Raw genomic sequence first — 26,159 nt, forward strand, 5'->3', positions numbered from 1 at the left:
TCACTGGTGAATACAAACTTTTAAACTAACAGCAACATTCAGCAGAAATGCTTCTTGGAAATAAACACAGTTATGGAAACTGTTACCATTTTGTCCTATTCTGAACAGTCAACAAATTCGTTTTCTTTCAGCCAATACCTTTCAGGCTTTCTGCAGAGAGCCAAGATAGAGTACAGAACCCATCATGTTATAATCTCTCACCTCCCTCTCTGGAATACTAAACCTGAATCACTAGATTAAAACCCCCAAATTATATGACTTTTACATTACAGTTAATGTAGCCAGAATGAAGAAGCTCAGAAAGGAGAGTCAGCCATTTTGACCTTCCTTGCTGGGAACCCAGGAAGCAGTGTTTACATTCATCCATTAAACTATCTTTAAACACTAATGTGTGGATGTTATTGTGCTCACTCTCAAACAAGTTGAGGTTTCTTACTAGATGTCATGGTTAGGGTTTAGTGGGGCAATATGTATAATAGTGCAAACAGATTTTCATGCTATAGGGAACAGACAAATTCAAACTAGACACAAGGCACACATTTTTAACAGTGGGAATGTGTAACCACAAAGTGGTGGATTATCCATCTTTTCAGGTCTTCCTATTGAGATGGCATGCTTTTCTGGAAGGCATGCTTTGTTAAACACAAATTACTGGGCTCAATACAGAAGTAACTGGGTGAAATATAATGGCTTATGATACACAGGTCAGAGTAGATGATCTAATTATCCCTTCTGGCCTTAAAAATCTATGAATCTATAAAAAAACACTTAACACTTGTCATTAATGTTATATGTGTCTTTATAGGTAATTATACTTGCTGGCTTTTATGTGCCACAATATAGGAATATCTTATAAGTGGGGTGGGGGGGGGGGGGGAAACATACACGTTTGTTAACAATTGTGGTTGCCAAATGGGCAGACTGTGGTCCAGCAACGAGAGGACACCCAAATAGGACCACTTGGGAGCAAGTGAAATTGAAGGTTATACAAATCTACCGTCTGCAGGAACAGACAGTTCTTGAAGGTAAGCCAGTAAAGCCCGGGGGCAAGCTCAAGCATAAACAGGTCATTGAATGTATTTGGCCTACAAGATAACCTAAGCACGTAGGGGACAGGCAAAAACACCATTGAAGAACAGCAAGAAGTAAACCACCTGTCTCTCAATCAAAGTCTGAATGTGGACAAAAACTTATAGACACAACTACTTTCCAGGGCAGTCACAAGGATTTCTAGACACTTGTTTTAAGGCCATTTGAAAACCTTAATTTTATTATTCAAACTCTAGGTATAAACCTTAGTTGCTACCGGTAAGTTTGCAGTTAGGGTTTCTCTTATGTTCATATTTGGAACCTTTAAAAGTCTGGAAAGAAACCACTTTGAGCTTGAAAACTGGCAAGCTTACTCTCATGCCAGAGGAGAATTTTTTCCCCAGGTTTCATTATACATGATGAAATTGTTTGACTTAGTTAAATATTTAGTTGTTAAACCCTTTTCAAATTCATTTTAATAAAAGTAATCATAAACATGACAACATTATATTAGACAAGATAAATCAATCCGGTTTACATCACAGTAAAAAAAAATGATTAAAAAAACCTTCAACATTTATAAAAACCTACGCAAGTTCTAGGATGAGAAAAAACTGTATTTGAAAAATAAGGCCATAGACTATTCCCTCTGAAACCAAATGGAAATCTTGCTATTTACCACCAGAAAAACTCAGACCAAATCAGATACTAAATCATTAGTAGTTGTAAAGGTTCAGTATCCTACTCAAAGGGATAAATAGTACATTCCCCAAAAGTAGGTAATAGCTTTAAATCAAAAAGATGTCAATCATTTGGTCCTTGTCATCAGGTCCTCTAATATTAAATTAAGATACCAAAAAGCATTTTCATCATTAAAATCATAAAAAATTAAGCTTCTGTATCTTTGATAAGATGTAATTTGCCTGGCAATAAAACAGAAACCTCCAAAAATAAATTCAGCACTTAAAGAAAGCAATTTCCCCCTTCAAGCCTGTATGACTTTGGACACCGAAGGAAAAAAAATGAATGTTTACATCTTCATGTTAAATATTATATCTTTTTCTCCAACCAACTTTCATTAATCTCCATCTATTGAAATGTCAAAAGAAAGGCTATTAGCTGAAGATAAATCAATTACATTATCTAATACATTATCATTTAATTGTATTTCAATAGCACCTACAATGTGATATTTGCTATCTGCACATAAGGAAAACACAGTCCTTGCCCCTAAAAGCAAGATCAGTGAATTGATAGGCCATTAACAGCTGAACATGAGGGTTAAAAAGCACCAACAAACTTAAAAAATGAGCAGTAAATTCAGGCAGGCCCTCCCCACTCAGGTGTCAAGGAAAATCCAAAAGCCCCCGACATTGTTAGATGTTCAGTAATTCTCAAAAATCTCAGTTTTTTAAAAAAATGCTTCAGGCAGTGTTCTATATTGGACTCCAGAGAGAGTTTTACTAGGATATTCTTTAACTTCTATATCAGGGAATTGTTTCTAGGCTTTTTTCCCCACTGCTTCCATTATGCCCTCAAGATAAAGTTAGTCAAATACATCATATTTTGATCCAAGAGAATCAATTTTTGATTTAAGCCTAATTTCACTGAAGAATCTTCTTCAGTGAAATTAGGGGCTGCAGCTGAAATACAATCAGCTGAATCTAAGTTTTTCAGTGAAGTGGATAGCAACATTTGCCAAGAGCGGACTGCAGTGGGGATAGTGACAGAGGTAATGACAGACCATCTATAGCTTTTTGGTGTCAAAGCTGTAATTGCTGAAATCTCTGTATCCATAGAAGTACTATGTTTCAGTATAATTTAGCAGTCATTATAAAATTAAACTAAGTCTCCAGGGATGATAACCTGCCTTTGCTCTGGACCCTTTATGCTGAGTAAAAGGGCAAAAGTGGTGTAAAGGGGTCCTATAAGCTCCAGTTCAAGAATGCAAGAGGATTCCTCTAGTACACTGTAACAGAGAGCCATAAAGGCTGCCTTCAAAGGACACTTTCAAAAAGCCATGGTGTAAGGAGTATATCGGGACAGGGCTGCAGCACACAACCCTGAGGAGATTCTGGTCCATGCTGTGGCCCATAGGGCAGCCTTGGATGACTACTGAAACTTAGACAGGTCCAAGGGCTCTCTAAGGGTATGTCTTCACTACTGGCTGGATTGGCGGGCAGCGATTGATCCCCAAGCGCTCTCCTGTCGACTCCTGTACTCCAGCTCGGCGAGAGGCGCAGGCAGAATCGACGGGGGAGTGGCAGCAGTCGACTCACCGTGGTGAAGACACCGCGGTAAGTAGATCTAAGTACGTTGACTTCAGCTACATTATTCACGTAGCTGAAGTTGCATAACTTAGATTGATCCCCACTGCAGTGTAGACCAGGCCTAAGTTACACCAGGGACCTCACCAACCACCAGAGTAGCCCAGGAATGAGAGGGTTAAAGTCACAGCTCCAGGCTTGGTCTACACTACCAACTTATATTGGTTTAACTACGGTACTCAGGGGTGTGAAAAATCCACGCACCTGAGCGACAGAGTTATACTGACCTAACCCCTGGTGTAGACAGATGGCTTCTCCCTTTCGGGGGGCTTATCTACCCTTACAGTGCTGCAGCAGCGGAGCTTCACCAGTGAAGCAATCATTGTAGCACTCAGTGAAGACGCTACCTGTGCTGATGGGAGCGCTTCCCGAGAGGTGGTAGCTATGTTGATGGGACAAGCTCTCCTGTCAACATAGCGCTGTCCCCACTGGGAGTTGGGTCCGTATAACTGTGTCGCTCAGGGGAGTGGACTTTCCACACCCCTCCGCGACATAATTTTACTTGCATAAGTTTGTAGTGTAGGTCAGGGCTGAGACGTGTAGCACAGAATCTCACCTCTTAAGTCTAAAAAGTGTACTACTGTGCAGGGACAAGCCCTGGGATGGTTTGTGATGCACATCTCCCTTTCCTGCCCCCCCACAAGGTATCTCACATAATACCCTTCTATTAGACTGGAACTAAAGCCAGATCAGGAATAGAGTTATATAAGAAATAATTGCTGATTATCAATAAGAATAAATTCTTACCATATTTGTAATCCATATCAGCATTCATTCAACAAAATTTATTACAAATCACCATCATTAAAAAAAACAAGGATACAGCTTAATACAAATAGTATTTAAGTCGCACAAATCACTGTGAGAGAGAACATTTCTGTTAAGCCAAATCTTAAAAAAAACCTCCTCAAATGATAAAATACTTACAACACCATTTTAGTCCAGAATGGAGTTTCTCAGGGGAACATGTTTATGCTCCTTAACTACCACGATTTTCAAAGGGGGATGAGGTGTTGGAGCAGCAACTCAAGCAAGGTTCAAGCAAGCTTCTGTGTGAGGCCATGTAACTCTTGCATAGGAACACAGCCAGCTGACTATGGGGAGCGCTGATGTTAGGAGCTCTTCCCTTCCAGGTTTCACCTCCCTAGGCAGCAGAGCACTGGCTCCAGTGTCAGGGCACCAGCAGGTTAAACATATTGTCAGTCACCTAACTCTACTGAATACCTATTATTCAAAAGTAATATTTACTTGTCTAAATTTTATAAAGCTCTTAGTTTTATTTAATACCTAGTGCTCAGGAGCATAAGAAGTATTTCTTCTATAACTATCCAGTGGATCAATTTTTAAATATTTCTTTTTTGCAAGTAATTTTAGAGCTATTTTAACAGGTGAGCAGTAGCATCAAATGATGAAAGATCATGAATTGAGCAAAGATGAGTACAATGGCCAGGGTTAAAAGGGCACAACTGCCCTATTTCTGCACAGCTACATACTAGTCATATCATGAAAAAAGAAAATGGGCTCATTTTAGAGATCACTACTCCATGCATTGCAAATGGATTGGGTCCAAAAGGGTCCTATTTAAAGTTTTGGTCTCCAGCGTTGGTTGTTTTTTTTTTTATTGGACAGTCAGGGTATATGGAAACGGTACATGCAGCTTTGTCTCTGCTGCTCGATGGTATAATATGGAAGCCCATTTTTCCATGTTGTGAGTGTAGAGGGAAGTTTGTCTTTATATCATGGGGAGAAATATGCCATGAGTACACAGTACAGAAAGAACTTTGGCTATTGAGTCATGAACTAGCTTTTGTTAGACATATTTCACAAACCCACAACCTCTCCCATGTTTTAAAGATGGAATCCAAAATTTAGAGGGAATAGAGTTATAGAGTAGTCAAGTTTATTCACTTTTTCTCCTTTCTCCAGCTTTAGTTTACTGTTTCCTCAATTCAATGTTTTTTAAAAGTATACTTAATAACAAATGTTTGATTTCCGCCCCGCCCCCCCAGCTAATAGTCGAATGAATAACATTCTCAAGTGGCTCAATTATAACTGTTGCCTATAGCCACAACAAAATGAAAGATTTCTGGAATCATTTTGTGTGAAGTGCTATGCATTTGATCAGTTAAGGCAGATATGTTCCACAGAGTTTAAAAGACTGCCCTAATGCCCAGAAGCAGAACCTTTGCTTAGGACTACTTTAATAATAAAATAACAGCACTAACTATATTAGTACAACATTCTACAGTCTGAATAAATCCCCTTATGGTTTAGACAAAGAACGCATTTTGGCTTAACTGATGTAGTTCTTTTACAAAATCATTATGTTTGTGGATTGATGATTAATGCAATTGACAAGTCCTGTCTCCTCCAAAATATTGATGTAACATGATTATGATGACATTCAAACCACTTCATTTTGTACTGCAAAGACCATAGCAATTTATTTCCCAGTTATGTGTGGGATAAGAAAAGGAGGAGGGGTAGAAACTATGTATAAGTATAAACATGTCTGATATTTTTGTGCTCTAAAATGAAACCAACGAAATAGACAAATTCCATAATTAGCTCAAGCACATTTTGAGGTTTCAGAAAAGAACTGACATCATAACAGGAGTACTTGTGGCACCTTAGAGACTAACAAATTTATTAGAGCATAAGCTTTCGTGGGCTACAACCCACTTCTTCGGATGCATATAGAGTGAACCATATATTGAGGAGATATATATACACACATACAGAGAGCATGAACAGGTGGGAGTTGTCTTACCAACTCTGAGAGGCCAATTAAGTAAGAGGAAAAAAACTTTTGAAGTGATAATCAAGATGGCTCAGTACAGACAGTTTGATAAGAAGCAAGTGTGAAAATACTTACAAGGGGAGATAGATATATATGGTTCACTCTATATGCATCCGAAGAAGTGGGTTGTAGCCCACGAAAGCTTATGCTCTAATAAATTTGTTAGTCTCTAAGGTGCCACAAGTACTCCTGTTATTTTTGCGGATACAGACTAACACGGCTGCTACTCTGAAAACTGACATCATGAAACTCCTATTGAGAAGTTGTGGCAAATCTACTTTTGGAATATGTGTCCCCTTTTTCTATTTCTTTCAGCTCACACAGAGATGCACATCCCTGCAGGGACGAAGGCTTCGTTGAGAAGTTGATCATGCATTTGAATGCTATTGCCTCAAACAATCACTGTGGTCTCTTGGAGAGGACAAAGGTTATTACAAATTAACAAAATAATCAATTTCAGGTTCTGTAGCGTACATAGTTCTTGAAGAGTACTTGGTCCTGCTAGTGAAGGCAGGGGGCTGGACTCGATGACCTTTCAAGGTCCCTTCCAGTTCTAGGAGATGGGATATCTCCATTAATTTATTAATTTATTTATTTATTATAAATTTATTTATTTTATTAAGAGCCCACATCCCAAAGCTGGCAGTGCTAACCATTATCTCCTACATCTCCTGCCATATCAAGTATTATATTCCCATAAATGACAAAGATGTTTCATTCTCAAGTCTCCAGGATCATGAAGAGCCTTTTGCTTTTGTTATTTTGTAAGAGAAGCCTTTCCAAAGTGTTTTTGGTTGTTTGTTTTTGTATGTTTCAAACAAAGTAACTAATTGCTTCTAGACACAGATTGTGCAGCACTTGAGAGTAAAAATCTCAAAAATATTATACAAAATTATTCACAATTATTTCAAACGAATAAAACCCCCAAACTCCATAGGCTGTTTTGTCCTTATTTAGAAAAATATTTCATAAGTGATGACTACCCAGTGAAACGATGGTATTTATTTATAAACGATGGACCTTCTTTCAACTTCTTGAAATGTTCATACTGATAAAATAGTGATGGCTGTTTTGCTTTGTGGAAAACTATGGATTATCAAAACTATCCCCTCTGTTCCATGAGCATATTACTGTAATGTTTAATAAACTGGGAGACATTTTAAAGTAAGTGGAAAAATCATTTAAAAAACTTCACAGTTAACAGACATAAAATTGAAAAGTTACTTGGACAATAATTCTAGAAAGTATTCCCTCACTTTTTGTGTTCCATACATAATATTGGTTAGTTCACATTGCCTTTTCCCTCAACAGTGGCCTGATCCTGAAAACACTTAGACCTGATCACATTGACATGAATGATCTTTCTGATGACTACAATGAGAACTGGATTAGGCCCTTGGTTCTTACTAACATGAATAGACCTGTTGACTTGTGTATGCCTGTAGTAAGTGTTTGAAGGACTGAGTCCTTAATGTATCCCATTGTTGAATTTTGCTGTCTACATCTTGCACACATTTTGGAAATGAAATAGTTAAACTAAAGATACAACAACATACAGTTAACTTAAATTCTCTTCCTGCATTTTAGCAGACACTTTCAGTCATGCACTTAATGGGTAAGCTATTCCAGTTAGCTAAAAAAAGAATCATTTATTGTTTTGTCTTTTAAAATGCTCATATTGAAAATCAAAGGGCAAAATGAATACTTTAAAAGACAGTGGGGTCTTTATCAGGGGAGGGAGGATTGCTATAATTTCATTCTAATAGGGTTCACTGGTCTTATGGATCTGATATCTCTATTATTCATATTACCTCACCCACCTTGTCTCTCTCATTATTCATAAACAGATATATCAATGGAAGCTCCTACATTTCACGTTACTTCAAAAATACAAAGAATTTTCTTAAATATGCAGCAATGTCATTTGAACAAATTACAGTGATTTAGGGGGAGAATAAGTGCTACAGACTTTTTTTAAAATGGGAGAAAAACAGATTTTGCAGTTTTCAAGATCAAACCATAATTTCATTCTCAAAATGATTTTATTTAAAGTGGAAGTAATTTGTCAGGCATTTTGATCTATTTCTAGTTAGCTTCTATTAGCTTTTTAAAATGGTACGGCCAATGGCTGTGCTATATTAAATCAAGCCACGGCCCTATATTCTTGTAGCTGCATTGTTGACTAATAATGGTTTGGCCCGAATAAACATCCAGCACCTGAGATCCTATCTCCCTTCCACTCAGTTCATTTTCAAGCAATCTGTGTAAGTAGCAACAGACCATGCACAAAAGGTTGAAAAATGTTGCACAGACCAGGCTTATTAATCTATACAAAAGCAGGAAATTCTTTATGCACTGAGGGATCAACTTTGTTCATAAGTTGGTGTTTCTTTACAAATCACATTCTTCATGAAAAAAACATAGGTAGTGCATCCTCATCACACTAAGGATTTGCAGTTCAAATGTGACTTATCACCTAACCATATTTAAAAAACACTCTTAACAGACTTTTTTAATTTTAGGGCTCAGTTTGATCTTTTTTTCTCTTGTAATTTCATAAAAGGGTTTGTCTTTTGTCAGTTGTATTGATTGGCACTTTATATGTCCTAAAATCTCAATTAAAGTACTGATGGAAAATATATTTTGCAGATGATCTAAGAAAGCCTCTGGGATAAGTTATACGGTCTCAGAAATATTTCTGTTGAAAAGCAACTTAAAATTCTTAAAAACAAAAAGCTTGTGAAAAGCCAAGACTATGGTGAATTTAATGAAAGAAACTGGTGTACTTGTTCACAGCCAACACTGTCAATTTAACTTCACTTCAGTGTCAGACTGGAGGTGCTGAGTTTTGTCACTATAGCTGGGGGCTGGGTTTTTCAATGCCATTTTCTGTACGTTTTCAAGAAATGTTTGCTGCATTTTAACACTAGCATTTCTGATAGCCATTTCAAAAAACACCATAAGATTGCACAAAGAATCCAGAATTGTGAGAATCTGTGTTAAGAAACGCACAGCTTCTAACTGAAGATTATTATGACAGATAGTCCAACTAACCAAACTGTCAGTGAGGAAAATTAATGAAGTTTTCATTCAATATTTCCTAGGCATCATGCAAGAGGATTTTTTAGGAAAGATAAGGGTTCAGATTGCCATAATGCAAAGCCTGATTGGGATGTTATAAAGGACACTGAAGAAACTAAATAAAATCATTAAAACATGAGTTCCAGCAATAAATGGGTTAATTTAATGCTACCCAGTTTGTCAAATTTCCCTCAGTTTGAATCATGTTGGATTTTTTTTTAAATGAACTGGAATAACTACTTTGTAGGGAACCTCCTGTGTCAGTCTAGATGACACTTTAGGGGTACAAATTTAAAGAATCATGTTTACAAAAAGTAAACTAGAAAGCTGAAGACTTGTGTCTTTGCATTCACCCTGACATGCTGCTGGAAATTGCAAATAAAGATCTCCAAACTAAAGGTTAAAATGTCCAGCTCAAATCCTAAACAGCGAGTGTTGGTGTCTGAAAACCATATCTATTATAATTTTTCAGAAAATGTATTTCGGATCATGTGAAATGACAAAAAAGCATAGAGCTGTTGGAGTAGCATTAAAAACAACTAAATATTAAGGACCTAAAATTGAGAAACCCTCAAAATGCATTCACAGGATGAAGTTTCTTTGTAATGATTCACAAACAAAACTGGATTTTGAATGAAAAAACCCATGTTTAAAGAAGTTAAGAAATGCTGACATTAAGGAATCATCATATTTTCCCCCCTCCACACCTTTCTAATAGATTAAGGGTAGCACAAAATAACATGAACTAACTTATAACTAACTGAAGAATTGTTAGTGATAAGATTAATAGTTTTGATAGCTATATTTTTAATAATTTGTATTTTTGTATAGTGAATGAGTAGATGAGGTAACACTTAGACCAAGTCCTTGCTGGCATAATTGTGGTTTTCCCAAATCTTTTACATAGAATTGCTAATCTGCTTAATATGGTATTGCTGACAGAACAAAAGTAACGTGTTGAAAAATGTCAGTAAAAGATACACAAACATAAATAAATAAAAACTTTTTCTGGGAAGACCCAGGGCAAGGTGACACAAAAACAACATGTTATATGCAGTGTTCTTGTAGAGAACTCCACAGACCTGAAGGGAATGGAATTCCCCACTAGATACTGTAGGTATGCCAGGGGGCTGCAATGCAGCCCATCCATGAGCACTATTTCTGCCTCTGGGCCGGAATTGTGACCATAGCTCAATTTTGCCTCCTATGTGGGGGGTTTGAATCATTGGAAGCTCATAAATGTTGCCCCTAAAATCTACCTGTTGGCCTCCCTCTCTGCTTGTCTATCTGGGGCTGGCACAGAGCTCTTCTTAATGGCATGCAGGAGGTGCAGATCCCTCTGCCCTCACGTGGCCACTCTGCCCACAGAAGGGCTATGGGGAGCTGAAGTTGGCTTTGTGTGGACTCCTACACCTGGGAGAACTCCATCTTATTTCTGTCTTTAGCTTATTAGTGTCTGAACTCTTATCCTGTTAAACCATGAAAAGAGATGTGGGGAATGATTTAGGAGCCTAAATTACATTTTCAGTAGCTATTTAGACACTTAGATACTTAAAGGTATTTAGGTGACCAACTTCTATGGGACTTAGTTGCCTAAATATCTTTAAAAATCTGGCCATTAGAAGCTTATCTCTCATTGAAAGTCAATGGGATTTAGGTGTCTAACTGCATAGGTCACTTTTGAATATGGGATTTTGGTACTTAAGTAATCTAGGTGCTTTTAAAAATCTTTACCATTGGCAGTAAAAGCCAAGTTTATCAAAATGCCCCACTCTCCTTCCTCGCCACTATAACTAATAACCTGAAAAAAGCAACAGAGTCCTGTGGCACCTTAAAGACTAACAGATGTATTGGAGCATAAGCTTTCGTGGGTGAGTGGGCATTCACCCACGAAAGCTTATGCTCCAATACATCTGTTAGTCTTTAAGGTGCCACAGGACTCTTTCTTGCTTTTTACAGCTCCAGACTAACATGGTTACCCCTCTGATACTAAAAACCTGAAGAAATTCCTATTTCCAATATCTACTAATATATTTAGAGTTATATGGATCAGACAGTTAAGGGGAACAGTAATTCCCTTAATGTAATTATTTTTCTAGAGAAATGTATGTCTGCTGAATATTTTTACATTACATTGAACATTTTTTTTGTCCAAGCAAAAACCAAGAGCTGTACAGCAAAACTACTACTGGTAGTTTTAAAAGGATTTAAGCATTATCTTAGTGGCCTTGGGCCTTATTCTTTTATTGATTTGACTAAATAATGAACTCTGGTGTTTAGAAGATTGGGTTTAAAATGCTACAATACAAAAACCACAACCTAAGTAACCTTCCTCATTACAAGGATATAATGTTAAGATTGACATTTCTCATGAGCATTGTGAAAATAATGACATTTATTTTAAAGCAGTGAATATTTTGCTCCTGAGCTGTGCATGTTAGGAGGCAGGCGCACGGGGGGTGGGGGGCGGGTGGGGGTGGAGGTCATGGCACTGGCAGTTTGATGAGAAATGAATTAATTTGATTATTTTCATGGTGTGGATCAATAACACTCTGGCTGAGACCCATTGCCCAAAGGCAGTTAGATAATCAATGGAATCAAACACAGCATGCCTTTACCCAGCCCTCTTCTCTGATCTTTTCTGGAAGGACGCTTGACGCTTGTGTAATTCTAATTTATGTCAATTGCATATCAAAGAAATTCCAAGGAGATTTAGTCATAGGGTATTTTAGTGGTAACCATTTAAAATCTATTTATATATGTTCCTTATGCAACTTTGTGTTTAAGTTCTTCTCTCTTGAATGCATGGAAATTCCTAGAAAAGCATAACACACAGAAGCTACCTAGTACTGATTTTGATTTGAGGGAGGAAGGCTAGACAGAAGGGGCAAATCTTCTCACCTCCCCCAGACTGCAAGCTCATACAATGTAAAGACACGGATTCCAATCAGACAGACATGCAAATAAATCTTTCTTCACGCTCCAAGAATTTGCTTTAATGATGCCCCGGATACCCGGATGTTGGCATTTTCAACCTAAATGAGCAGTCATTGGAAAAAATTAGTTCTGCACAAAGCTGGAAAAAAAGAGTGAAAGCAATGATTTTGTTCTGTAACGTCTCTATTCAATTGCTGTGGGAAAGAGGTTGTCATCTTATACCTGCAAATTTCACATTGCCTTTCAACACATGAAATTCAGAGATAGTGCTTCTAATATTCCTTACTTAGTTCACTCCTTCTGAGGCTGCTACTTTTCTTCCTACCAAGGCTCCACAAGAAAGTAAAATGGTCCCCCAGTGGTACTCCTAGCACCACAATGTTTGCTCTACAGAATTAATTCATTTCTCAGAAAGCTTTGATTACCCAATACATTTTTTTTTTATTAATCCCGAACACTGTTTTTCCATCTGTCCTGCAGCTTTCTCAGAGATTTTTATTCTTGCAGTTCAGTTGCCTTCCCAAATGTTGCACAATCTTTTTGAAAGAAACTAGGAAAACATAAGCCACCAATTACAGGAATACAGACTATGCAGTACATGTGGTTTAACTGATGTTTGATGTAGTAAAACTTGTTTTCAGCATCAAGGCAATTGATTGTCTATAGCAGCTGAAGACCGGATAAACCTATTGCTCTTATTAGATCCCTGTTGATTGTACAAGCAGTTTTAACTAATCCACAAAATAAATATATGTAAAATTGATCAGGTGGTTCAGGGTCAGCTCTAATTCCCAAGGTCAAGTAACCCTTTGAACAATTTCTAAGTACATAATCTTAGCCCAATTCATCAAAGGCAACTCACACACTTTTTTTTCTACTGGCTCTAACAAAACACTAAAGTTTAGGAGATTAAGTAGAGTCAGCTTCAAAAACCAGAGCAATTCTTCTAACATGCTTATCCTCCCCTCAATCTGGAAAACTACAAAAGCTGAGGCTGCGTGATGCTATTTAAAACTTTACAGTTGAGCTGGAATTTTTTATTCATTGCTGGTTGAAATACTTTTCCCCACTGCTCTCCACATCACAATGAATTCATAGCATAGTTGTTGTGCACAGATTGTTTTATGATAAAAATGTGGTTCTAAAACTTGTACCCAATTAGGGCTGTGCTTGTTTTACAATGGGGTTCACAAGCTGAACTTTGGTTCACAGGGGACTGAAAGAGAAACAATCCCTACATGTTCACTGGGAGATTTGAGATCAGAGGTCTCAAACCTCCAAGGACTCATAGTTATCTCATCCCTGGTCCCAGGGACTCTGGGACCTTCTCCTCTTAACTGAGACTTTTTTGAGGAAGTCCTTTTCATTCCAATGTGAGGGGAAAGAAGGGAGGATGGCTGTTGGAGGGAGGTTCACTATTTAAAAGATGTGCAAACAACCTCTGCCCCATGTTCACCAAATTTTTGTGAGTGTGAAATGAGCAGAGGTGGGTGAATTCTTATCAACAATTTTGTGTGTGTGCAGAAAAATGCATTTTTCAGGTCCCAAAAATATTCACCAAATTCAGGTTGAATTTGACAAATAGTTTTGGTTAGGATTTTTTTTTTTGAAGAGTTGAAACATTTAGTTTCTTTTTGAAATTGATTTGAAACAGCGATTCAATTTCAAATTTGGCCAACTAAAAACAACAACAACAGAAACAAGACATGAAAAGCACCTGAAATGGCTGAATCAAAACAAAAACTTCAGAAAAATTAGTTTGAGTAAACTCAAAGTGTTTAGGCTGATTTGAAACACAACTTTTGGGGTTTTTTTTGATTCGATGAAAAAATTAGGAAAATGCGGTTTTCAGTTCAAATCGAACCAGATACTTTCCCACCCTGATCATAGAATATCAGGGTTGGAAGGGACCTCAGGAGGTCATCTAGTCCAACCCCCTTCTCAAAGCAGGACCAATCCCTAACTAATTCATCCCATCCAGGGTTTTGTCAAGCCTGACCTTAAAAACCTCTAAGGAAAGAGATTCCACCACCTCCCTAGGTAACCCATCCCAGTGCTTCACCAACCTCCTAGTGAAAAAGTTTTTCCTAATATCCAACCTAAGCCTCCCCCACTGCAACTTGAGACCATTACTCCTTGTTCTGTCATCTGGTACCACTGAGAACAGTCTAGATCCATCCTCTTTGGAACCCCCTTTTAGGTAGTTGAAAGCAGCTATCAAATCCCCCCTCATTCTTCTCTTCCTCAGACTAAATAATCCCAGTTCCCTCAGCCTCTCCTCATAAGTCATGTGCTCCAGCCCCCTAATCATTTTTGTTGCCCTCCGCTGGACTCTTTCCAATTTTTCCACATCCTTCTTGTAGTGTGGGGCCCAAAACTGGACACAGTATTCCAGATGAGGCCTCATCAATGCCAAATTGAGGGGAATGATCACATTCCTCAATATGCTGGCAATGCTCCTACTTATACAGCCCAAGATGCCGTCAGCCTTCTTGGCAACAAGGGCGCACTGTTGACTCATATCCAGCTTCTCGTCCACTGTAACCCCTAGGTCCTTTTCTACAGAACTGCTGCCTAGCCACTTGGTCCCTAGTCTGTAGCACAGTGGTTCTCAAACTGGGGCCGCCGCTTGTGTAGGGAAAGTCCCTGGCGGGCCGGGCCGGTTTGTTTACCTGCCGGGTCCGCAGGTTCAGCTGATTGCGGCTTCCATTGGCCACAGTTCGCCGCTCCAGGCCAATGGGGGCTGCAGGAAGCGGCGCGGGACAAGGGATTTGCTGGCCGCCGCTTCCCGCAGCCCCCATTGGCCTGGAGCTGGGAGCCGCGATCGACCGAACCTGCAGACCCGGCAGGTAAACAAACCGGCCCGCCCGCCATGGGCTTTACCGACACAAGCGGCGGCCCCAGTTTGAGAACCACTGCTGTAGCAGGGCATGGGATTCTTCCGTCCTAAGTGCAGGACTCTGCACTTGTCCTCGGTGAACCTCATCAGATTTCTTTTGGTCCAATCCTCTAATTTGTCTAGGTCCCTCTGTATCCTATCCCTACCCTCCACTGTATCTACCACTCCTCCCAGTTTAGTGTCATCTGCAAACTTGCTGAGGGTGCAATCCACGCCATCCTCCAGATCATTAATGAAGATATTGAACAAAACCGGCCCCAAGACTGACCCTTGGGGCACTCCGCTTGATACCGGCTGCCAACTAAACATGGAGCCATTGATCACTACCTGTGATCTAGCCAGCTTTCTATCCACCTCATAGTCCATTCATCCAATCCACACTTCTTTAACTTGCTGGCAAGAATACTGTGGGAGACCGTATCAAAAGCTTTGCTAAAGTTGAGGAATAACAAGTCCAATGCTTCCCCCTCATCCACAGAGCCAGTTATCTCATCATAAAAGGCAATTAGGTTAGTCAGGCATGACTTGCCCTTGGTGAATCCATGCTGACTGTTCCTGATCTCTTTCCTCTCCTCTAAGTGCTTCAGAATTGATTCCTTTAGGACCTGCTCCATGATTTTTCCAGGGACTGAGGTGAGGCTGACTGGCCTGTAGTACTCCGGATCCTCCTCCTTCCCTTTGTTAAAATGAGCACTACATTAGCCTTTTCTCAGTCATCTGGGACCTCCCGCGATCGCCATGAGTTTTCAAAGATAATGGTCAATGGCTCTGCAATCACATCCGCCAACTCCTTTAGCACCCCTTGGATGCAGTGCATCCAGCCCCATGGACTTGTGCTTGTCCAGCTTTTCTACATAGTCCTGAACCATTTCTTTCTCCACACAGGGCTGGTCACCTCCTCCCCATACTGTGCTGCCCAGTGCACTAGTCTGGGAGCTGACCTTGTTCATGAAGACAGAGGCAAAAAAAGCATTGAGTACATTAGCTTTTTCCACATGCTCTGTCACTAGGTTGCCTCCCTCATTCAGTAAGGGGCCCACACTTCCTTGACCTTCTTCTTGTTGCTAACATACCTGAAGAAACCCTTCTTGTTACTCTTAACATCCCTTGCTAGCTGCAACTCCAATTTTGGCCTTCCTGATTTCACTCTTGCATAGCTGAGCAATATTTTTATACTCCTCCCTGGTCATTTGTCCAATCTTCCACTTTTAGTAGGCTTCTTTTTTGTGTTTAAGATCAGCAAGGATTTCACTGTTAAGCCAGCCTTGAAACAAACAAACAAACAAAACCTCAACAGCCCCCATTATTCACTCATCTGTAGAACTGAAAACTCTGAATGCAGAGTACCAGTTTCAGGAAAATATAATTATTCAAGAAAACACTTAACCATGTGCTTTCTTTAGAGACAAGCTTAAATGTGTTTCTGACCAGAACGTGATTAAAGTGAGACCAGGTCTGATTTTGAGTACTTCTATAGAACTGAGCAGCTCACACAGCTCTGCATCCAATCAATGTATGTTTTAATTATGCTTTCCATCTCTTCTTTTTATAGAATGGAGAGTGAAAAGGAGGAAGGAAGAGGAAGAGACATTTTTTTTGTGGATAAATAGGTTTCATTGTTCTTATTTCTGACTGAACCTAAGAGGTTGTAAATGAAGCTAAAACAGAAAAAGTCTCAGATTAAGAAAGTTTGCATTTTGATACAGTTTAAACATTCAGTATAACTTTATTCAAAAATTAATACTTGAAAATGCATTTAGATAAATACATTATTTATATAAAGCAATATACTTTTCAATTGAGACTAAAGATAATTCAGATATGAATGCTCTAGCTTTTTTGTTTACCCTCTCTCCCTCTGATCAGTGTTCCTATTTTCCAGCCTGTCCCACTAAACTCTGACATTTTGAGTCAGGACTTCCTGATGTGAAAATTCATTAGCTCTAGCATAGGATAATCCCAAATCCCTACTTTCCCCAAAGCCTCCCACTGCACATGCCATAAAGTTAACCTGCCTAAACCCAAATTTAGGTGGAATGTTCATATCTTAGATTTACCAACTTTCAAATAATTGTAAAATTATAGTTAAACATTCTATTTACAAAATTCATCTTTACAATTATTTTTAATGGAAAAAAGCAGTAAGTGCTGACAATTTTAAAATACTCCATGTGACTAAGTTTTTTACTCCAAAGGGTCATGAATTCAAATTCTCATAACCTTATCTCTACATCCACATTCTTGATTCATATGTTTATACAAAGGTGATCAAGAACATGGAGCTACAGAAAATAATTTCCTTTGAAAGTAACACTACAGCATTTTTACTATTCTTCTACTTCTCTTTTTTAAGACAGACTGTTATATTAATAATATGACACATCAATCATATATCAAATCAGAAAAGGATAGCAGGTACACAAAACTTGTGTGAGTGCCTCAGGGCCAATAGCCTAAGGATGCATGTCAGAAATCTAGGTCAGCAAAAACCTATCATGCTCTTTTTCTCTGTGGCTAATTCCTGTCTTAAACCTGCAAATACAACATGCTACAAGAGTTATCACCATAACAATGAAAGACAAAAAAGGTTACCTATCTTTCCACAGCTGTTGTTGAGTTGTGTTGTACATATCCATTCCATTGTAGGTGTGTGATGGCCTTGTGCACAGATGTCAGAGAACTTTTCCTCTCAGCTGTACCCATCGGGGCGGCTTGAGTGCCCTCTACCACCACACATCACTGCATGCTGGTATAAGAGGATGGAGCCGACCACATCCTCCCTCAGTTCCTTCTTACCAGATAACACGTAGCTCTCTGATGTTTATGAGTCAGATCCTGCAAGAACCAGGTTTGTAGAATTCCGATGTGTGCCCCCAACCTAGGGATGAGGCATCTGTGACCAAAATGAGATCTGGCTGAGGAGAAACAAAGGGAACACCCACACAAACATTCCAAGGGCCTGTCCACCAGTCCAGAGAGGAAAAAATTACCTCTGGAACATGAATCACTCTGTCTAGACGATGACGACAGGGGATATAAACTGATGCTAGACATACCCGAAGCCTACTGAGGCATAGTCTAGCATGTCACACCAGGTAGGGACGTGTGCCCATGTTACCCAGAAGTCTGAGGCAAGTGTGCACTGTAGTAATGGAATGTGCTTTCAGTACCAAGTCTTGGAGTGTTTGAAACCTTGCTTGGGGCAGAAATGCTCTGGTTTGCATAGCCTCCAGGAGTGCTCCAATAAACTCTTTGCACAGGTTTTACAATTGATTTGTCTTGACTAACAGACCCAGGGCACTGAAGGTGAATTCAATGATGTCTCTGCTGGACAGCACTTGACAGTGCCACCGGCTCCTCACCAACCAGTCATCCAGATAAGGGAACACGTGGATTTCCTATCTTTGCAGATACACTGCTACTGGCACCATGCACTTTGTGAAAATGTGAGAGGATGCTGATAGGTTGAATGAAAGTACTGTGACCTGGTAATGTGTTCCATTTGCTATGAACCTGAGGAACTTGTGGTGCTCTGGACAGATCTCTATATGGAAGTAAGTGTCCTTGAAAGTTGAGAGCATCACCCCAGTCGCCCTGTTCCAGAGAAGGAATTATGAAAGTCAGGATAACCAGGCAGAACTTAATTTATTCAGGTACTTGTTTAACTCTTTTAGATTTAAAATGGGTCCAAGACTGCCTTTTGCTTTGGGAATGAGGAAATTGTTGGAATAAAAATTCTTTGCTCTGAAGAATAAAGTAACTTCTTCTATTGCTCCCACTAGATGGAGAGATTGAACCTCCTGCTGAAGAATGGTTTTGTGAGAGTGGTACCTGAAGAGAGATGGGAAGGTGAGTTAGAAGGGGGAATAGAAAAAAATTGAAGGGAATACTCCAAATCCACAGTGCTTAAGACTCAGCAATCTGATGTGATGCGAGTCCAAGCACAGAAGAAGTGGGATAGATGACTGACGAAGGTATGGGTAGGACACATTCAATTTAGTGGTGTGCTGCCCTCAATAAGCCTGTCAAAATGCATGTTTAGACTGGGCTGTTGGTCGAGAGGACCCTGCAGTCACAGATGATACCCCTTTTTCCTTGGCAGGTCTTGGGACAGAGGTATAAAGCTCTGATATCTGTGAGCCTGTTGGAGCTGGAATTGCTTCCTCTTCATTGCTGGTATGTAAATTCCAAAGGACTTTAGTGTTACCCTGAAATCTTTTAGGCTATGCAGCCTGTTGTCCATCTTTTCCAAAAGGAGGGATGGCCGCTCAAATGGCAAAGCCTGGATGGTCTACTGTACTTCAGGAAGGAGTTTGCAGACACAAACACCTCCTCACAGAGATAACAGATGCCATGGAACAAGCTGCTGAGTCCATCACATTCAAACTGTCCTGAAGAGCTGTCCTTGCCACCAGCTTACCCTCCTCTATCATGAGAATGAACTCCTGCCTGGAGTCCTCTGGTAGCCTGTCTTTAAACTTCATTATGTTTTCCCACAAGGTGAAGTTGTAGTGACTTAGGGGAGCTTGCTGTTTAGCAATTCTTAGCTGTAGACCTCCTGTTGAATAAAGTTTACGACCAAACAGGTTCAGCCTCTTTGATTCCTTACTCATTGGCACGAATGCTTAGCACCAACGCCTGCCTCTCCCACTCATTAGTTGCTGCCATCACCAAAAGGTCTGTGGTTGGGTGAGAGTAGAGGTGTTTGAAGCCCTTAGAAGGGACACAGTATCTCCTCTCTGCCCATTTTGCCATAGGCAGGTGGGAATACTGGGTCTGTCAAAGCATTTTAACTGGTTCAAAAATTGCTTCGTTAATCAGAAGCACCACTCTGGAGGGTCCTGCAAAAGCTAAAATATCCATTATCTTGTGGGATTTCTCACAGACTTCTGTCACTTGAATGTCTAAAACCAAGGCTAACCCTTTAAGCAGTTCTTGGTGAGCTTTGTTATCCTCTGGTGGTGAAGAATTGCTCACGATCTCTACAGCCTCATCTTGTGATGAGGAAGAAGCCGCTGAGGCAATGGCTGATCTGCCTCTTGTGGTGGAGGAGCTGTCTGAGCAACTTCCAGTTGCTCGGTGCCTGTACTGGTACCATGCATCGGAGAACATTGTCTGTAATGCCAATGATCTTGGTGAACCCTCAATGAAGTCAACTCAGACAGGTGAGGAGAGATCCTAACAGGGAGAGGGAAACCCCATGATGTCCATAATGGCCATTAACGTGTTGATGGTGGGCCCCATGGTTGCACAAGCCATTGACCCTTGTGATGTGCCCAGTGTTGGGACTGCTGGAATATCCATGGACCACAGGGCTCTGATGGAGAGTAAGCTTTCCAGCTAGTACGGGACAAAACAGGCCCCACTTCTGTATCTGACAAAGATGACTGAGTCCTGCGATAATGGGGGAGCAGAACCCATGTAGACAGGAGACAGGTAAGCCAAACCTATAGATAGCGGTACCAGGGACATTAATGGTGACTTGCCCCTGGAGTGTACCGGCCTCCCAGGTACCAGAAGTGGGATCAGTACCATATGCTCTTGCAGAGCTGGCATAGGTACTACAGTTATTGGTACCAGCTGGAACACTTTCTGCATTGCCAGGGACACCGGCACTGAGAGGTTAAGTAATTTTCTGGTAGCAGCGTATGCTCTCGGCATCATCTGTACTGGGATGGTATCTTGGGTCTGATGAATAGAAATTTCAGGGGGTGGCCTTGGTGGACCTGGCATAGGTCCCAGAGTCGACGGACTCTTTGCAGCAAAGGAGTGCTCCACTTCCTCTCAGAGTCGCTCCCAGAGATCTTGCTTTTAGCTGGCCTTGGTACCGAAGATCTTCCTGGACAAGGTACCATGTCCTTGGCAGATCTGTGTCTCTTCTTTGGTACCAGACACACAGAGCATGATGCTGAAGACATCTCAGTAGGGGCACTCTGCACTCATGGTGCTGCACTTGGAGTATACTCTGGACCCAATGGCTCTTATGGAGATGTGCCGCCTCCATAAGGAGACACTTAAGTTTCGCTGCTCTGTCTTTTTTTGAGTGAGGCTTAAATCTTCTGCAAATGACACAAATTTCAGGCAGATAGGGTGTGGGTCACTGATCGGCACCAGTCTGGCAGGACTTGAACCCCAGAGAGCAAGGCATGGCTCCAGTCCCAATCTCAAAAATCAAATTTGGTCCAAAAGTTACTGTAAGTGACTCACCCCTGCGGCGCCTCCTGCTGGTCATCCTCGGGAATTAGCTCGTCCACCTCCGGAGCGCCCCCTGCAGGCTGGTGTTCCTCCTTACCGCTGGCCCCGTGTCCCTCCCAGGACCTCGGTGCCCTGTTATCTGGGGTGCTGCCGCCTGGCAGTAACCCCACAGTTCTGGGTCTCCCCCTCCCAGGGGAACCCCCACCCACTATCCCCACTTCGTCTCAGTGTTAGGCTACTGCCAGTCCCCATCTAGCCCCCTGCTCATGGGGCAGACTGCAGTGTAAACTACTGATCATAGGCAAAGGGGTTTGGACCTGCTGCCTCTGCCCACCCATAGCCTGCCCCCTGCAGCCCTGCACCTATTTGGCCTGTCGTCAGGCCTGCAGCCTGGGGCTTTCCAGGCCGGAGCTCCCAGCTCCTCTGGCCCTTCCCCAGCCCTGCTCCAATCTAGGTTCCTTGCTCGGCACCTTGCAGCCAGGCCCTTCTCCCTCTACAGGCAGAGGGAGACTGACTGGGCCCTGGCTCACAGCCTCTTATAGGGGCCAGCTGGGCCTGATTGGGGCATGGCCACAGCTGAGCCTACTTTCCCCTATCAGCCCAGGCTTCTTGCCCCAGCCAGAGCCCTCTCCTGGGCTGTTTTAAGCCCCGAAGGGCAGGAGCGGGTAACCACCACGCTACAGTGACCTAACAACTAAAACCTAACACTAACTGTACATTATATCTAACTACGTACTAAACAAGAAACAGACTATATACAACGAGTGAGAGAAATAAACTTGTGCTAGCCAGACTGCAAGTGCTCCATCAACCATCACTAGTGGTAAGAAGGAACTAAGGGGGACTGGAGGTGGCTCTGCCCTCTTACGTTGGCACACAGTGGTGCCTAGTGGCAGAGTGTGCTTAAGCCAGCCCAATGGGTACTGCTGAGGGGAAATGTTCTCCAACAACTGTGCATAAGGTGCACACTCCTACATTGGAATGGACATGTGCAATCATTTGAAGAAGAAAGATATTTTTATAGGAAAAAATAGAAAAGTCTGTCTCACACATTCCATACATATACTCAGAAGCCTATACCCATTTTACACAGAAGCTGCTTACCTTATCGCATCTCATCAGCCCTAAATATCTGAGAGACTTGCTGCTTTGTGCAATTTGGGTGGCTCCCTGGTCTGTAATTTCTTTACACCATCCAACATCCACTGTCTCTATTGTCATGCTGTATCGTCCAATGGCTATCAGGGCTGTAAAAATACGAAAGACAAAGTACAGAAGTTAATAGCAGAGATGGAGGAACTAGTTTAAATACACACATGCACACACTCGAAATAAAGCAATTGGAACAAAACTCCACCTAGAGCATTTTTCATAATTTTTCCTGGGAGCTAAGTTTAAAATATCCCTTAGAAATATGCTGTACAGCACATAGCTTTCTCTGCTCATCTGCATAATGTTTTCCTTCTGATAAACATTTTCTAAATTAATACTTCACTTCTACATAACAACCTGTATATTTCCAAATTAGGAATTAAAAACATGAATTTAATATTTAAAAGTATATTCTAGTGAAAGAAAGAAAATGTCTTATTGTGAATTACGTACAATTAATTAGAACTCTTTCTCTGAATTATTTACAGAAAACAAATAATGTAATGTTAAAAATGATCAGTGTAACTCAATTCAGTTTCAGTTATTGGAGCATTTCCCCTCTAAACCACAAACAAACAAATAAACTTACAGTTATTTGTATTATCTATTGTCAAAGTGCTACAAGATATATTATCCCACTAGATAAGACATTAGATGTTTCTAGAGATCTGTTAGCAGAACTGTATACTGTATGGACTCCTTCAATTGATTTTCTGAAGGATCAATCCATCTGTGAAATAACTATAGAATACGAGACAATTCCACCTGACTCTCCTGCAAGAACAACTGAGATTATATTCCTTTTATGAGCAAACACTCTGCCAACCTGATAAACAATTACTACAGGAATATTCAGAAAATAATAGGGTATTTTCTGACATCAAAACAAATAATATTGTTTAAAAACCACAGGTAGCGGATGTTGTTCAATGTGCATAAAGTTTTCTATAACAATATACTCTATAGTACACCACTGTTGCTTTTCATAGCTTGTACTGATGCTGTAACAACAGTAGTTTGCTGCACCTTAGAATTGTCTTGTCAGTGTCAATTTTTAATAAAAATAAAAAAAATTGTGAAAATTTTTTGTTACTCATGCCATGTCTCAGATTTATTGTTATTCATGACTTCTGCTTGTTTTGAAATATGGATCTTTTAAAACTTAATACAAAATCACATAGTAATAGCTACATTTTTTTGGGAAAGGAATTACAGTTGTGTCCATTGTTATAAACTGTAAAGTAAGTTTCTTGCTATACTTCCTATGGGCATATCAGCTTCTCCCAGATAACATTCTTAATGGTGAACATTTTTATTTACCAAACTTCACAACCGTTGCAGCATATTTTCTCTCTTGCATTGCAGAAGCGGTGCAAATATGTAACGGGCAGGAGCATGTTCTAGCCAGTGTGAAGAACCTGGGGCTGAATGGGCAAAACAAGGCCATATCTTGCAGGCCTTACTATATTTATGAGTAGCCTGTCTGCCTTGATCATCCTCCCAGCATCTCTAACCCCCAAACTAGCAGCTTGGTTATTTCCGATGCCATGCTGCCATTGTCCTTTTCTCTCCAAGTGTGTGTGGAAATGCTATAGTATGTTATGCTGGGGATAGGGTGAAACCTTGTGAAGCTGATGGGTGTAACAGTTGTCCTTCATTAAGGATAAATGTAAGGAGTGAAGCTCCTTTTGGAGTCAAATAGCGGAAACAATAGAAACCACTGCCCAAAACACAGGCCATACGCAAGACTGGTCAAGAGCTGTACTATGTGGGCAGAGGTGTTTTATTGAGGGTTAAATGCAAATGTAGAGGGCTGGGTATTGTTTTGGTGGAGTTGAGTGTGTGTATGAGCAGATGCAGCCAGAAACACCACAGAAACAATGAATAAGACAGCAGGAAGCCAAGGACAGCCCTCTTGCAGTATGACACTGATAGTAAGTTAAGAGAAAGAGCTTTTTGGAGAGAGTGCCGGATGAGGCGGCTTTGGAATACTGAGAAAGGAGACTTTCTTGTTTGATTCCTACTGTGTGAATGGTAACAGGCCTTTTTAATATATTCTTTGTAAATAAACAGGATTGCGTCACAGAAATCCTGACTCTGTCTCTTTCTAATGGAAACAACCTGTCAAGACCCCGAAACCTGGCTAACCAGCTGAGCGAAAAGGGGTCACATTAATTTAATCCTGTAACTGGCATCATTAATTTATTCTGCAATTTGTTGCATACATTAAGACATGGTTTCATGCGCACATGTGATGTAGAGCATCAGCACTCCAGTTCTATTCTGAACATTCCCCAGGGGCCATTCCTTCTGTTTCTCTATCATCTCCAAAAATTACACCTGGGGGAATTCTGTGCCACTGCGCAATGCAGAATTTTGCAGAAATTAATGTTGTGTGCGCAGAATTTCCTTTTCCCCCCACAGAAATTGGCTGCAGAGATGTTGCCTGCCACCAGGGGCCACTGGACCTGACAGAGCCCAGCTCGCAAATAGAAGACAAGGCCGGGGGAAAGGGGAGGGAATTGGAGGGTTCCCAGCAGTTGCCGTTCCTAGCACTCCCTGAAGGATGGAGGCGGCAGCATGCAGGAAACTGTGCAAGCCCAGTTCCCAGCATCAAGCTGTTTCTCCCTCTGGATCCCTGGGTCTATCATTGTCTGGGCTGGGGGGGTACCCATCAGCTGGGCTCGTGGGGGTCGTGTCGGGGTCTGGGCTTGGGGAGGGGTGCTGCTGGGCTCTGGGCAGGGGAAGGGGGTGTCTCTCAGGGAAAGAGGGTGTAAGTGTCTGCCCCCCCTTCCCCCAAGCTGGGCTCTGGAGTGGAGGGGGCAGAGAAGCAGGAACTGGGTTGTTGTAGGGGTTCTTTAACTCTCTACTCCTGGGGGAATTTTTGTGTTTGTATGTATTGTTACAGACATACTTGTGACAGGTATTTTGAAATAAATTACCAAAATAATTGAAACTGGTGTGATTATATAGTGTTATTTTGATAAATAAAATTTGCAGAATTTTGCAGAATTTTAAATTTTTTGGCGCAGAATTCCCCCAGGAGTAAAAAATGTACTGCTAACACAGAGTAGCTAATAGCAAGTGATGTGGTGGTAGGAGAGTATATAGCTTTGTTGCATTTCTCCTCTACACAGTCCTTTTATGTGTCATCCATATGAAAACAGAACAGAGAATTATAAATTTTCTACTGAATTTTTAAACCAATCTAAAAAAATTATAGGAAGGATATATTTCTCTAGGAAATTCTATAGGTTGGTTTAAAACCCTATAGAATGAATATCAATAAGACAAAAAGAACATTGTCAATTTGAAATCTAATCATTTTCAAAAAATGAGTTACAAGTCATTTCAGGTACTACACCTGTCCTTGATTCTCCCTGCCAAATTTTGCAATATTATAATTAAGGCTGCGTGTCTGTCATGGAGGTCACAGAAGTCACGGATTCTGTGACTTTCTGTGACTTCTGCAGTGGCCAGTGCTGGCTCAGGCAGCCCCTGGGCCAGCAGCACCAGCAGTCTGGGTGTGCGGGAGGGGGCTCAGGGCTAGGGGAAGGGGATTGGGGTGCTGAGCAGTGCTTACCTCGGGGTGGGGGGCTCCTACACATTGTATATGCAACAAGCACCACATTAGCCAGCAACAGGACAGGATTTGAGAAAGATGTCTTCAAATATTGGTCATGATTGACCAAAGAAAACCATAGCACTATAAATATATATACATTCATTTAAAACAACT

General features: G+C 40.8%; 1 protein-coding gene across 1 annotated transcript in view; it reads right to left on the reverse strand.

The window, feature by feature from the left end:
• FBXL17 (F-box and leucine rich repeat protein 17) overlaps window positions 1-26,159 on the reverse strand; it is a 470,061-nt gene that overhangs the window by 1,959 nt on the left and 441,943 nt on the right. Inside the window, exon 9 of the mRNA XM_065406296.1 lies at window positions 22,373-22,515. Within this exon, the coding sequence (XP_065262368.1) occupies window positions 22,373-22,515 (143 nt within the window). The remainder of the gene's footprint in view (window positions 1-22,372; window positions 22,516-26,159) is intronic.

This window comes from Emys orbicularis, chromosome 6 (genome assembly GCF_028017835.1).
Source record: "Emys orbicularis isolate rEmyOrb1 chromosome 6, rEmyOrb1.hap1, whole genome shotgun sequence".
In the NCBI taxonomy this organism is placed as follows: Eukaryota; Metazoa; Chordata; order Testudines; family Emydidae; genus Emys; species Emys orbicularis.